The 15,380-nt window shown below is 39.3% G+C and overlaps 2 protein-coding genes across 5 annotated transcripts in view; both read right to left on the minus strand.

Annotated features, from left to right (window-relative positions):
* Positions 1-10,218, minus strand: part of CAAP1 (caspase activity and apoptosis inhibitor 1) — a 58,846-nt gene extending 48,628 nt beyond the window's left edge. The window contains exon 1 of one of the 2 annotated variants that reach the window (XM_053298646.1): positions 9,971-10,218. In XM_053298646.1, coding sequence (XP_053154621.1) covers positions 9,971-10,093 — 123 coding nt within the window. In that variant the 5' untranslated portion in view covers positions 10,094-10,218. The remainder of the gene's footprint in view (positions 1-9,970) is intronic. The other variant, XM_053298645.1, reaches the window with a different exon arrangement.
* A 4,007-nt stretch (positions 10,219-14,225) lies between these two features.
* Positions 14,226-15,380, minus strand: part of PLAA (phospholipase A2 activating protein) — a 33,085-nt gene continuing 31,930 nt past the window's right edge. For all 3 annotated transcript variants that reach the window (XM_053294787.1, XM_053294786.1, XM_053294785.1), the window contains one exon: positions 14,226-14,926. In XM_053294787.1, coding sequence (XP_053150762.1) covers positions 14,361-14,926 — 566 coding nt within the window. In that variant the 3' untranslated portion in view covers positions 14,226-14,360. The remainder of the gene's footprint in view (positions 14,927-15,380) is intronic.

A 15,380-nucleotide genomic window follows, 5' to 3' on the forward strand; every position in this document is an offset into this window, starting at 1 on the left:
GATTTCGTTTTTTCATTTCACTGATTTGCAAAGCCACAAGTCTAATCAGGATACGTATGTCTTACAAAGCCCTGCGTGGAAAAATTCTGCTTACCTGCTTGCTGGGAGGATTTGACTCTAGAAGATTTTGCTTTGAACTAATAGTTCCATTTACAATTCCTTCTGTTTGCACAGCTGACAATGTGTTTTAAGGCTGAACAATCATCTTTTTGCCATTAATTATCTAAGCTCTGACTGGGGAAATGAAAGTGTTGGGAAAAGAGTTTACCTCTTATGTCGAGACCCTGTCTTTATCTTGAAGAATTCCCATATATATTACTTGGTCGAGCTGGAGTGGTGAAGATTTATTATTCCTCATTACTCTCATTCCTCATTACTTTCACTTTTACTAAATGTTGATCTTGCTAAAGACAGGCTGGACTAACCGGTATGGGGAGAGACTGTTAAGATGTGCTTCACTTTGAGATAAATTCAGAAGTTTCTATCAGAATGGACCTGAAAGCTTCAATTTTATTTGAAAGTTTACTTGCTTCAGTTGTTTACCTTGTGTGGGTGTATTAATAGAACTATTTGGCTTTGGGAACTACAACTATGATGAGGTTCTACGCGGATTGATCTCAACTGGAGTGATTTCTCTTTGAAGAAACTTGATAACCGTTTGTCTCAGCCACAGAAGTTATAGTTCCGGCTTGCTTAGTCTCTCCCCTATGAGAGAATGTCCTTGGACATTGTTTCTAAGATTTCAAATTAACCCTTTGTGGTGTGAGTGGGAAGATTCTCAAAGCCTCAAAGATCTCTTCCTCCTTTTTTCTATGATGTTTCTCTCCTTTTCCTTGGTTCCGAGAAATGTGATTAACTCAAGGTCTATCTACCTATCTAAAGGTTCTAACTTTGAGTATAAATACATATTATACCTCTTTAATTGGCTCTTCAGTGTATTCCCTGTGCTTAATGTTTTCTACATGAAATATTATTTAGGGAGTTCCACATAGGGTTTAATACTGAAATAACCTCAATATTCAAAGTCTTAACCTAAAGAATTAATACATATCATCAGAAAAGAAACTGAATAATATGTGACTATTTAGGGTTTTACTTTAGGATTGTAACTTTGAGTATAACTTAATATTAAGCACTGCCTTTCTTATTTCAACCATCAATATTTAGGGAGTTCTAAATAAGGTCTAACTTGGGTAATAATCTAATCAGGAACTAAGTGGCATTATGAACTCGATAGTTTCAAAGACCTAAGGAAATGTCACATATGCTTTGGGTTCTCTTTTATTTTCTTGTTTTTAAGGAAGAAATGAGAATGCATTGGGTTTGGAGAATTCAGTGAAGAACTGAGAACATTCTTGCAAACTTAATTCTTAGAAGCAAATTGATATAATAGCATAAATATTTTTAAACATATGGAACAAGATTACCGGCTATACTCTATTATATGACATTATAGTTCTGAAAGGATACGAATGACAAGCAGCTGAAGATTATGCTGTTTCTCTTTTTAGCTCCAGTTCATTATTCCCTCTTTCCTCCCCTATGGGCTTTTTAAAATTACCCTTTATGAATACTTTATAATAACACTTTGAGAAGCTTAGCTGGATGCAAACAATTGGAAGTAAACTGTAAAGGATTAGATATACGTATAGAGGGGATATTTTACTGCTATAGTTCGATAGCTTATGCCACCAGCTGTAGGTTATAAAGATCAGTCAAGGCTGAATTTAGTCTCCCTCCGTTTATCTCTCTGGCTTGTTTCTTTGTTTTTTATTACATGTGGAGGGGGACTGTTAGAGGTTTAACTGATCTTTGTTAATTATTTTACTATAGTTTTTGAATACCAGTGCAACAAGATGGGATATTTATATGTTGGTGGACACATGGCCTTGTATTTACAATACGCATACTACTTTTGTCATGGCAGAATTCGTACTTTCAATTCTTGTTTTCTTCTCCATTGAATGTTCTCGTTGGAAATAGTTTTGTATATACAGTTGTCTAATAATTAATTGAATTCAGGGGGAGTGTTCCGTGAGAGTTTTAAATTCTATCCTCTCTAACGATTAGATTTATAGATGAGCCCATAGACACCAATAAGTTTTTTCCGTACTGCTGTTTTTTGAACTTCCCATGGATTCTACAGGAGGTAGCTGAATTGTCTTTGGAGGAGAGAGCCAGTATGAAGGGACTGGTGTGATTTAGGGCATGATTTGAGCGCAGAGAAATGCATAACCAATTTATGTTTGGCTTGATAGATCTTCCCTTATTGTATTGAAATTATAATAATATAAACGGCATTGAAGTACATTTACAATTACACACCAGGACATATGAGACATATATTTGAGGTACATTTAAAAATACACATCTAATTTTGAGCTCTTACTAGTGGGATTGAATTCATCAATTCTATCTAGATCCCTTCATTTGTTATTTATAATTTTGAAACTCAATTGGAAGAGAATTGCATAGCATTTTGCTGGTGAAGTCTGCTGGTGAGGTTTTTGTGGTTAACCTGTAATCTGGTTTGATAGAACAAGGATTTTAAAGTTCTCTGAATTCATTTTTGGCTCTGCTAGAAACACAGATGTCCTTTGATCTTTTTAGATTCTCTCAGTCCATCAGCTTGACATATAAGATAATATACTAAATTTCTCATTTAATGTAGCTGGGACAGAGAAGACTAGAGAATCTAAAAATTTTCAGAATTTTCCCTGTTATTTAGCACTGGAGAGTAATATATAACAAAACATATTTTATTAAATATATACATTATGAGATTCAGTTAACTTTATGAAGTTTTTGAATAAACTTCTTTTCTTATTATTTATATAGGTTTCAAACCAGATGCAGGATGAAATTGGAGTGAGAGAATTTATTCTCTCTTTCCTCTAGAATACAGAATTTAACCACCAATATTTAACATTTCTTGAGCTTGTGGTGTGGAGCTCACACCACAGAGTATTGGGGATGTTGGGCTCTGCGCTTGAATTACTTGCATTATTTTTATTTTGTATGTTATAGTTGGGTTGGTTCCCTCCACAGATTACCTGACAGTAGGATGATCAACCAGGTTGGGGCTGTTTCCCCCCCCCCCACACACACTTTTTTTCTTTGGGGTTAGGGTTCAAGATTCTTTTATTGATAGCTACTGATAGCCAGTTAAGGACTTTCCTTCAATTCTATTCTATTTTTCTTCTGTCTTGGTTTTGATGGATAAGACTTTGTATGTTAACTTGTTTGGTTTTGTTGGATTCTCAGAGATGTAACCTTTCTGTTTCTACAAATTGTTGCGGGGGGAAATCCCTCTAGAATCTAGCCTTCCTGTTTGATTCAGCCACTTGCGTTCATCCTTCTATCACTTGGATAGAGAATGGGGCGTCTTGCTAGAACCAAAGAGGATTAGGCTCAATTTTCGCCGATATACTTGTTGTCTTCACTGAATGGAGCCAAACAACAAAGGTGTGTTGCTCAAAGAAAGTGCTTTATTTCATGTCATGAAAGGCACGAGTATCATCAGAGAGCATCTGGGTGATACTGCGCACCTGAGTCATACAGTTAGGTAGTTTTTATAGGTTTCAAACATACATGCATATCAATAAAGCGATTAATACACGTTATTAGTTATCAAACTTACATATTCCAGAGGTGCCATCTAGAGCCTGAGAAGATGAGTTACTACCGGGCTTTTATGACAACTTTAATCCCTGTGGTATCTCTTCGTACTAGCCAGACCCTCTTTCTGCTGACTGAGGAATTCAGCTAATGGCCTGTGTTTGACCACTCCTGGTACCTGCTATCTCTGGTGGGCCTCTCAACCCACATTCTTGAGAGGGGGGCCTCTTGCTCTTAATTCTGGCCTCCGAGAGGCTTCTCAACTCTGAATAACCTGCTAGCTTTATATTCCATTATACTTTTGAGTTATACTTTGATACACACTTTTATATACTTATTTGTAGGCCTGGATTAAACAATTTGTTATCATTATAACACTAATAAAAGCATGAAAGAAAGAAAGAAAGAAAGAAAGAAAGAAAGAAAGAAAGAAAGAAAGAAAGAAAGAAACTTCTGTCTAGGAAAGTGACAGGATGGGCTGCAAAGAACGATGGCTTCTTTTTAAAAAAAAAAGATTATTTGTCTAAAGCTGATATATTGATGCAGGAGACTTGGATGATGGCAGATATAGAACTGGACAGCTATGTGTTGTATGGGTTGAAAGCCACTTCTGGGTCTTATCAGGGTAGAGCCAGAGGGGGTCTGGGCTTATTTATCTCCACCAAATTGCAAGCAGAGATGGATGAGTTGGCATGATATCTCCATTTTGCCAAATCTGTTGCTATTAAGATGAAGGACTATAATACTCTGGTTATAAATGCATATATTCCAACACAGAAATTGCATGCTAGTATTAAGAAGATTTGGGAGTGCCTTAAATATTATTTTGATAAGAACATAGGAACAGCCCTGCTGGATCAGGCCCAAGGCCCATCTAGTCTAGCATCCTGTTTCGCACAGTGGCCCACCAGATGCTGCTAGAAGTCTACAGGAAGGAGTTGAGGGCATGCCCTCCCTCCTGCTGTTACTCCTCTGCAACTGGTACTCAGAGGCATCCTGCCTTTGAGGCTGGAGGTGTTCTATAGCCCTCCGACTAGTAGCCGTTGATAGACCTCTCCTCCATGAAGTTATCCAAACCCCTCTTAAAGCCATCCAGGTTGTTGGCTGTTACCACATCTTGAGGCAGAGAATTCCACAAGTGGATTATGTGTTGTGTGAAAAAGTACTTCTGTTTGTTGGTCCTAGATTTCCCGGCAATCAATTTCATGGGATGACCCCTGGTTCTAGTGTTATGTGTGAGAGAGAAGAATTTCTCTCTATCAACTTTCTCCACACCATGCATGATTTTATAGACCTCTATCATAACCTCTTGGCACAATTCCCAAATTTTTATTGTATAATTGGAGGTGATGTTAATTCTAGAATGGGGCCAAATGATGCGTCTTTGTACAGAACTTACCGAAGTCATCCTCCAGAAAGAGATTGCCTGCCACCATTACAAAGACGGCAGTCTAAAAAGCAGGTTTGCAACCTAGCAGGTCTGTATTTGGTTCGTACAACGAATGTACTAGATATCTTTGGGCTAAATGGAGCAATGAATAAGGATACAGTGGGTGAATTTACCCGCTTGTCTGGGCTAAGAGCGAGTGTTCTTCACTATGTATTTGTATCACAAAATGTGCTTAAGTCTCTGATTCAATTTAACATCGATTCAATGACCACCTCCTGCTGTCCCTTATCTTAGAGACACCAGGGGATGAGGTTCACCTTGAGGAGGTCCCTCAGTTCGACCATTGTGAAGGTTACCAGTTAATAAGGGCCAAATGGTTTCCCCAGATAGAAAAGCAAATCAAGGATATTTTGGCAGAAGATGACTCCTTACATCTCCGTAGATTTATTTTGGCAGAGCCCCCAAATGCGGGCATCCTTAACCACTATCAAACCCTTGTCCAAAAGATTCAGCATTGTTTGCCCCAGGCCACTAAAACGGACTCCAAAAGAGGATGCAAATCCCATAGCTGGTTTGATCAGGATTGTATTCTAGCCAAAAAAGATCTAGTTACAAAATTTAAACTCTACAGGGCCAATGCAGATGCGGTGACGGCCCAAGAAATTTTAGATCGGAAGAAGCAGTATAAAGCATTGATAAAGGAAAAAAAGAGAACTGCAACAAGGGAAGCCTGGGAACGGTTATATGCTGCCTCCAGAATGAAAGATAAGAGTACATTCTGCAGGATCATGTTAGCCAGTCCCAAAGGGAGCTCCCTTAAGTTGGGATGGCATATTTTGGCAGACACTTGGGTGACATACTTTAAGATTCTATATCTGGCCAGCTGGGGTACACCTCTACCACGTCATTTGGATGTGCTTCCCACTTGGCCTCTGGTCACCTCTCAAGAACTTGATGGTTTAGTGGCCCAACTAAAACCAGGCAAGGCACCTGGAGTGGACCTAATCCCTGAGGAGTTATTAAAAGCAGATCTCGATTGGTGGGCCACAGTTTTGGCAAATCTCTTCTCCTATATTTATTGCGTAGGTTGTATGCTGGAAGAATGGAATACAGCTGTTATTGTCCCTATTCATAAGAATGGTCAGCACTCCAATCCATCTAATTATCGCCCAATAAGCTTGTTGAGCATAGTCAGGAAAGTTTATGCTAGACATCTTTGTAACAAGCTTATTGATTGGGCAGAGCAAGATAACATCCTTAGAGACGAACAGGCTGGCTTTTGAGCTGGTCAATCTACATTGGATCAGGCCCTGGTCCTAAGCGGAAAAGTATACCAACAATTCCTCCTCCTTATATGTGGCATTTATTTATTTCAAAGCCACTTTTGATTCTATCCCTAGAGCAAATGAAGCAAATTGGCCAATACCTTCATAGGCCCACGATTACTCTTCCACATCCATATATGAAAACACCTTATTGAGAGTAAATAATAATAATTGAGTGTAATAATAAAGGCCACCGGTCTGAACCAGTTGCTACGCAGAAGGGGGTTAAGCAAGGATGTATTCTAGCTCCAATTTTTACATTAATTTTTAATCCCCCTCTTAGACAACCCTAACATCCATCAGCCTAAGCTAGCTGGTAGACCCATCTTGATTTTACTTTATGCCAATGACGCGGCCATACTATCAAGAACACTAGTTGGTATGAGGAGGGCGCTTTGAAAACTAACACCGTTTTGTGAAGATGAGTCACTAGTTATGAATACACAAAAGACCAAGGTCATGGTATCTACCAAGAGACCAAAAGATCATAAATGGCAAATTAATGGGTGCAGTGTTGAGCAGGTTAAGACCTACAAGTACTTGGGTCTAATTTTTCATGCAAATGGTTCGTGGGGCCCACAATGTGAATACGTGGCAGCAAGTGCGCAGAGGAGTGCATCTGCTGTACTCAAATTCTTTCACTCTAATGGGGGATATTCTATCCTGCAACAGTTAGGGTGTATCAGGCTAAAATACTGGCACAAATGTTGTGCGGGGTCCTGATTTGTCCCACCTGTAATTTTAAGCCCTTAGAAGTGGTTCTATCTGGATTTCTTCGTGCCATTTTCCAAGTCCCGAGATGCATATCAAATGCTCTCTTGCGTTTAGAAACATGGTTGACCAGAGTTGAGGCGCAGGCATGGCTTCATTAACTACTAGCTTAAATTATATGCCTGCCCCCAGGGCCTTGTCCCCTTGGTTCTGAAAGATGAGTTTCACTCATCCTGGCACAAGAGCCTCTATAACAATTTGGGCAGATATGACTTCTCACCGAAATATTTGTTGGCTATGAGTCATGATGCTGCCAAGGAAATTATTAAACAGCGTGTGGCAGATATGGAAAAGCAATTGGATTTAAGTCTGGTTATCTCCAGTAGTACATAGGAACATAGGAAACTGCCATATACTGAGTCAGACCATTGGTCTATCTAACTCAGTATTGTCTTCACAGACTGGCAGCAGCTTCTCCAAGGTTGCAGGCAGGAATCTCTCTCAGCCCTATCTTGGAGAAGCCAGGGAGGGAACTTGAAACCTTCTGCTCTTCCCAGAGCGGCTTCATCCCCTGAGGGGAATATCTTGCAGTGCTCACACATCAAGTCTCCCATTCAGATGCAAGCAGGGCAGACCCTGCTTAGCTATGGGGACAAGTCATGCTTGCTACCACAAGACCAGCTCTCCTCTCCTAAAGTACTTTAGGTGGTTTTTCAAACTACCCCCAGCCAGCTGCATACCTCACCCACTTGACCACCTTAAATAAGAGGATAGCCTTTTCGCTGATGCAGTTTAATGCCTTGCCTTCTGCTGTTTTGGGTGGCAGATTTAAGGGGAACCGGTTATGTCCATGTGGTTCGGGTGACACTGAGTCTGTCTTACATGTTCTTTTACACTCTGCCTATTATAGGGGTATTTGTACTATGTGGATTGAACCATTTTTAAAAAATAGGCCTGGTCAATCAGAAAAGTATTACATCTCCTATCTTTTGGTGGATCAACATGCAGCTGTCACAGCGGGGACAGTAAGATTCTGTGCAGTAGCATGTAAACTGAGACGGGAACAAGTGAGTAGTTGTAACTGAGATTTTTGCATAACCTGATTTTTGTTATCAAGTTTTACTGTTTTGATTTTATTTTGTTTTATGTTGCTTTATATTTTGGTGTGTATGTTGACTGGTCACTGACCATAATAAATTATTACTTACTTACTGTTTCAATCATTAGTTAACAGAAAACTTGCTTATGTTGCAGTCTCAGCAAGCAAGCTTTATGCACGAACTGAGTCAATTAAGTGGAAATGAATACCAATCAATGGGAACTAAGTCAATAAAGCTTTATATATAAATGTAATCGCTTTCTGCATACCATTGTACAATCTAGAATTACAGAAATCCAAAAGTCAGACAAATGCAGTTCTGCACATTAGTATTTCCACATGCTACATAAAGCTGCACTATTTGGGCGTCCTAGTAATCTGAAAGGGCACAAGGTCAAAGAAGAATTTTACAAATTAATGATGCAAAGAGAAGCAATTATCTCTCAATATTATATAAATTAGGGGTCACCCAATGAAACTAAATGCCAATAAGTTATGGGTAAATAAAAAAGAAATAAACTTAGTATTTATGTACAACTGTAGACTAAAGCAGTTCAGATATAATCTAAATACTGCCCACATCTATTCAAGTAAGGTAGGCCAGTACTGCCCATATTATAGATGGGGGCTAAAGTCAAGAGCGTGTTGCTTGCCAAAGAGAGAAATAAATTCATGGAGAATAGGTCTATCACTTATTATTCTCCATGAATTCACTGGCAAAGCAGTGGTTATTTTTGAAATATTACCAACACAGACTTCTTTTAAAAATCAGTCACTTATTTTACATTTTTTAAAATGGCATTTCAAATCGAGGTCCTCCATGTTTTGGATTCAAATGTGTGGGATACAAGCTTGAAAACATGGCATAACGGGTTCTATAAATTATTCTTCCTCATTCAAAAATAGGCTTAGAAGTTAGAAGGCTGATAACAAATGTTTCCGATATCAGTACTGTTCCATGAAACACCATAAACCAAACACAAACTGGATGTGTGAAGAACTCCTTCAAAATCTCAGAAGGCTGAAGAGAAAAAAATTAAGGTTTGTTTGCATTCCTTATGCTCCTCCTGATTTGGAATGTCTTGTCTTAGTCAAGATGGTTCTACACTGTTTTAAGGATTCTGTAATAATTATCTAAAGTGCTTTCCAAACTCTGTTGAAGAAAGAATAAAATGACCTTCAAACTAATGACAAAATGTTAAAAAGCCTAAGTGTCAGTCTTAATGAATGAGAAAGAACAGCAAACAATAAGCCCAATAAAAGGTACCATCTATTTTATTATGACTATTGTGTAGCAATATTTGTAGTTGCATCCATGTGCCTAGTACTTTACAAATAATAAGACAGGTCCCTAGCCTGAGAGGCTTACAATAAAAACAATGACGCAAGGGAGACAACTGAAGAAGGAACGGGAAATGGAACCAACAAATAAAGCACAAACAGAGGAAAGAATATAAAATCATTTCAGTCACATGTATTAGGTTTAGTTACAGCAGGGTAGGGAGACAAGGGCTTTAAAGCTGAGTTTTTACTGAAGAGCAGCTGAGCTTTTAAGGAAGCATTTGAAGGAAGGTAGAGAGTGTTTAAGTCTACAACAGACAGATATTAATCTCCAGCTGAAGGTGCACTGCAGCTCTTAACTGCGAGCTCTTACCCATAAACCTATTTTGTACACAGCGCTTCCCCTTCATATTTTGAACTCATAACAACCTTTTGTCAACAATAAATGCCCCCTCACGACCCCCCTCCATGAGCTCTTGAGGTGACACTTTGCGCGTGCGCTCTGGAGCCCCCTCCCCTCCTTTTGCGGGTGTTGAGATTTCATACCTCCTGGAGGCCGTGGAGCGAGTCGGTGCTCCGCCGTTTCCTCTCGCTGCCACCTCCTTCCTCTGGGCAACACAAGCGGGAGCGATGCCGCTTCTTTTCTTTCGACAGCTTACGACCGGTCATGACACCCCTTCTTCACCCCGAAACGGCGACGCTTCCTTCGACAAGCCTTTTCAAAACTTACCCGCCCACATTAAACCACCGCCTCGGCAACGGCCCTTTGTGTCGCGGTTTGATTACGTCATTCCTCCCGCCTACTTCGCCAGCCCGCAGGCATACTTGGGTGGACGAGGCTGACAGATGTCTATGTCCATGAGACACATCCTGGACGTCTTTTGCCTAAATCTCTCTCTCTCACTCACACACACACCCATTCCCCACTCTCAGGCAATTTCCTCCTGTTTTATGCACTTTATAGGGCTTGATTCGCGTGTGTGCATCGCTGTCCTGCCCCAGAGCTTGCAAGGACCGCGTTAAAAAGTCACACGAAAGTGCTCATTCCCATCACCTTTTAAATTAATATTTTTAATACCAAGTCTTTCTCCCCTTCCTCTAATGGACCAATGCAACTCTTGCATTTTTCTCCCTCAATAGAAAAATACGGTATAGAGAATTAACTTCAAACTACTCTTATAATGAAAACGGCAGCAAGAGCAATGGATTAACTAGCTGCACTCAACAGGGCTGTGCCTTTAATAGCTGGGGGAAAGTCGGGGGCGGCGGGGGAGGGACTTTTCAGTGTAGCATAAGCAACTATTAAAACAAGAAAAGGATGAGGGGGAAATGTCTGCCCTTTTCTATGCAACTATTAAAACAAAAAAAGGCCTCTCCCCCTTTGCAGCTAGTCACTACAAAGGCGGGTAGGGGGGAAAGTGCAGGTAGGTATCTCGAGCTTCTTACAAACAAGCTTCTTCCTTTCTTTTCTGCCTGCATGGGTCATTCTTCATACATTCACCAGTTTGAAGAAAGGGGAAAAAATTAGTCCAAAAATGCTAGCGTCCTTAATGTAATCTACAAGTCCTCCAGTGGGTTTCAAGGCTGTACCATGCAATTCTAGATGCTGTTTTAAAGCCGCTCCTCAGCGCTTTGCCAGGTTCCATCTACTCTTACATATTTATTTTTATCTTTTAACTATATCCATTCTGGCTGTCTTAAATATACTGCTCCTGTTGCTGTCCTGTTAAGCACTTGCATCCCTAGGAGATGATTCCAAGTTATGACAGCTTTACATACATTACATAGTGAAATAGTTTATTGTAAAGACCAACATATATAATCCTTACACGTTTGTCCAAGAAAGTCCATGAGGGTTTCCCAGTCTACCCCATGTCTCTCTTAGAAGATTCCAACTTCAGTTACCAGCTCATGTGAAATACACAAAAAGAGGATTCCTAGGAAACCTTAATATAACACACTGGAATTTGGCAAAACACCTAAGGAGAGAGATTTCCCAAAACAAAACAGTACATTCAGATCTCAAGTATCTATTTGCATGTTTAGTATTGTAGCTATATTTCTAAATTGGCAAGAACAAAGGATAAGCACATGAGCTGCATGTTTCTGATAAGCAACTAAGAAATACTGACAATTAGGTAGAAGGATTTAGACATTGGAACGAACATCTCATCCATATGAATGAGACAACTCATACTTTGCAGCATTATTATTGCTATCTGGCCAGCTACAGATAACATTGCACTCCTTCACACTGGGAAAGTTATCATTGGGGCCAATATGACCAAAATTGAGTACAGTTGTAGGGACATGGAAGGACACCTCAGTGGTGTAGTTTGTGATGATGTAATCCACCCCAATTCAAGATGGCACACGCATGAACGTTTGAGGCACGTGGGCTAACCTGTAAATCGCATAACCGATTAGAACCAAATTTGCTACAGCTCTAAGGACACATAGGGACAGCTGAACAGCATAGTTTGAGATGTCATCCACCCCAATTCAAGATGGCGGACATGGGAATGTTTGAGGTGCAAATGGGCTAACTTGTGAGGATAGTAATTATCAATTAAGATTATAGTGAAAGGAAAGTAGGAAGATTAGTTCTTACCAGAACAACTTGTTTTAAAAAGGAAAACCCCATACCTGAAAAATCAACACACATTTTTCCTGGCACCCTAGATATTATCCTATGAATCCGATAATGTAAAGCAGCGAACAATGCAGGTGTTTGAAGCTTTAAAACAGATATATTCAGCTTCATAAGAATTAAGACCATCTTCAGCACAGTGCTTCACACTATAAAGTTAGAAGGATGACCAAGGACTATATCCTAAATGCTATAACGATAAACAGTTGTATTTATTGTTGTTGTTGTTTACACAGAATAGGTGTTATTGACTGGTTTGTTTTATCCAGACATCAAGTCTTTCCCACGGACCTGGGATGGCTGGATTTTATTATCAATGTTCTTGTTGCTGTTATAGATATCGTCGCAGAATATAGGCTGTTCCCAGTAAAATTGCTTTTTGTAATTGTCTGATGGTGATTTTTGTGGCCCCTGTGGTGTTGAGGTGTTCTTCAAGTTGTTTTGAAATTGCACCTAGGGTGCCAATTACCACTGGGATTATTTTGGTCTTTTCTTTTTCTGCCACAGCCTTTCAATTTCAATTTGTAGATCTTTGTATTTTGTGATTTTTTTCTATTTTCAATTTCTTTTTCTTCTGTTCTGCTATCCCCTGGTATTGCTATGTCGATTATTTTAACTTGTTTTTCTTTCTTCTCAACTACAGTTATATCTGGTGTATTGTGTGGCAGATGTTTGTCTGTTTGTAATAAGAAGTCCCATAATATTTTTGCATCTTCATTTTCTACAACTTTTTCAATTTTATGGTCCCACCAATTTTTGGCTACAGGTAGCTTGTATTTTTTGCAGATGTTCCAGTGTATCATCCCTGCTACCTTGTCATGCCTTTGTTTGTAGTCAGTCTGTGCAATCTTTTTACAACAGCTGATTAGGTTGTCCACGGTTTCATCTGCTTCTTTACAAAGGCGGCACTTGCTGTTTGTGGTTGATTTTTCAACTTTTGCTCTTATTGCATTTGTTCTTAGTGCCTGTTCTTGTGCAGCCAGTATTAAACCCTCTGTTACTTTCTTCAAGTTGCCATTCTTAAGCCATTGCCAGGTCTTGGTGATGTCTGATTTCCCAATTATATTGTGCAAATATTGACCATGCAGGGGCTTATTTCTCCATTTTTCTTCTCAGTTCTTGACTTGTTCTTTCTTGTAGACCTGTTTTGTTTCATTGGTGTTGAATAGTTTCTCATTATTGGCCATTTTAAGTGCCTCTTCTTTACTGTCCTTTATATATTCTGCAAGGCCTCTTTTCCCCTCTACTGTTTGATGGACTTGCAGCATTCCTCTTCCACCTGAGCTGCGAGGGAGGTATAGCCTATCTACATTACTGCGGGGGTACAGAGCATGATTGATGGTCATTATTTTCCTGGTCTTACGATCTAGTGTCTCTAGCTCTGCCTGGGTCCAGTCTATTATTCTTGCAGTGTGTATCTGATAACAGGTATAGCTCAGGTGTTTATGGCTTGTATGGTGTTCCCGCCATTGAATTTGGACTTGAGGATTTTTTGAACTCTCCTGATGTATTCATTTCCCATTTTTCTTTTCACTTCAGCGTGTGCAATGTTATCAGCCTGGAGAATGCCCAAGTATTTGTAATGTTCTTTCTCTTCCAGGTTCTTGATCTTGCTTCCATTGGACAGTTCTATTCCTTCTTTTTTTGTTATTTCCCCTCTGTTCATTATTAATGCAGCACACTTGTCTAGTCTTCTTCTCCTTCTTGACTTCTATACTGCCCTTCCAAAAATGGCTCAGGGCAGTTTACACAGAGAAATAAATAAATAAGATAAGATGGATCCCTGTCCCCAAAGGGCTCACAATCTAAAAAGAAACATGAGATAGACACACCAGCAACAGTCACTGGAGGCACCTTGCTGGGGGTGGATAGGGCCAGTTACTCTCCCACTGCTAAATAAAGGGAATCACCACGTTAAAAGGTGCCTCTTTGCCAAGTTAGCAGTATTTACATCTAAAATAATAAACACTTACTAAAAGAAGCTAGAATAAAACTCTTAAATGATATTCCACTTAATCAAGACTGCTTTCTGGACTGTCCTTTAACACTTAATTCCCAAGTCTCCATGGTAGTACCATTGGGTCTTGGGACCACATACCAAGCACACACCAGGCTCTCACACTCCAGCTTTGAAGAACAACTATCTGCAAATCAGTGCAAAAAGGTTTTATTTAGATTGTTTCATTCAATGTCCAGATAATTAACCCACAGTATTTCTTTTAGTTCTTGTAAAATATGAAAAAAAAATCAGCATAGTCCTACATTTCCAAGTGCTTTAAAAAAGGGTTAGAGCAAATTAAGCACAAACCTACAGCATTCATTTACTTTAGCTGGTTCTGATACAGAGGAATATTTCTTAATTTGGGAGTCAACCCCTAGAGACTTAGCTAACTGTACAGCATTTGAATCACCACTGATTAGTGTCCCAAGAGCCACCAGCAGCCTAAAAATAGCTTCAAGGTCTTGCACAATTTCCATGACTGTGCTGATCACTGACAAGCACTGAGCTTTGCCCTCAATGTTATTTATTTTATGTAAACAAACAGCATAGTTCAGAGCCAAGGTGGCCAGTGCAATGTGAATGTTCTTATTGCTGCTCAGTTTCAGTTCTATTGCTTGTGACATTATTGAGTCTCCCTGTGACATCATGAGCTTTTGACCAACTGGATGAACAAAACAATTGCAAAGAGTTCTAAGGGCCAGCATCTGGTTGGCTTGCTTTCCTCCAGGGTTCAAAAATTTGATAAGGTGGCTGCTGAACTGAATGCCATCCTTTTCACTGCAGAAGCTTTCATTCACGCTGGGGTGCTTGACTGATAAACGAAGGATATCTAGTGCTGGGAAGACAATGTCTAAAAAATAAATAAATATCAAGTTACATTGTTAACCTTTGAAATTCTGCAGTCTAATAGATTTGTAACTATTTAATTAAAGGTTTCTAGCCTGAATTGTTCAAAATTACATCACTATTTTTGGATACAAATAGAATGCTTCTGAAAGTGTAAAGGATTTCCAAGTAAATCTAAGCTTTAAATTTAACAGCTGGGGAACTGGTGTTTTCATCTCTGCCTATTACACTTAAATAAGGATGGTGTGTCATACAGACACATCTTATGGTTTTATGTTTACCAACTTTTCGTTTGACTTTGTGCAATAATATGTCTTATTGTTGAGAGTTTGGAGTTAATATGTGCACTACACTGCTGACATATCGACTTATTCTAAGCTCTAATATATATCAAAAATACCCAATGGCATACCTACAAAATTAACCACCTGTTCCAACTGAAAACCTAGCAGATCCAT

Source organism: Hemicordylus capensis, chromosome 2, assembly GCF_027244095.1.
Source record: "Hemicordylus capensis ecotype Gifberg chromosome 2, rHemCap1.1.pri, whole genome shotgun sequence".
In the NCBI taxonomy this organism is placed as follows: domain Eukaryota; kingdom Metazoa; phylum Chordata; class Lepidosauria; order Squamata; family Cordylidae; genus Hemicordylus; species Hemicordylus capensis.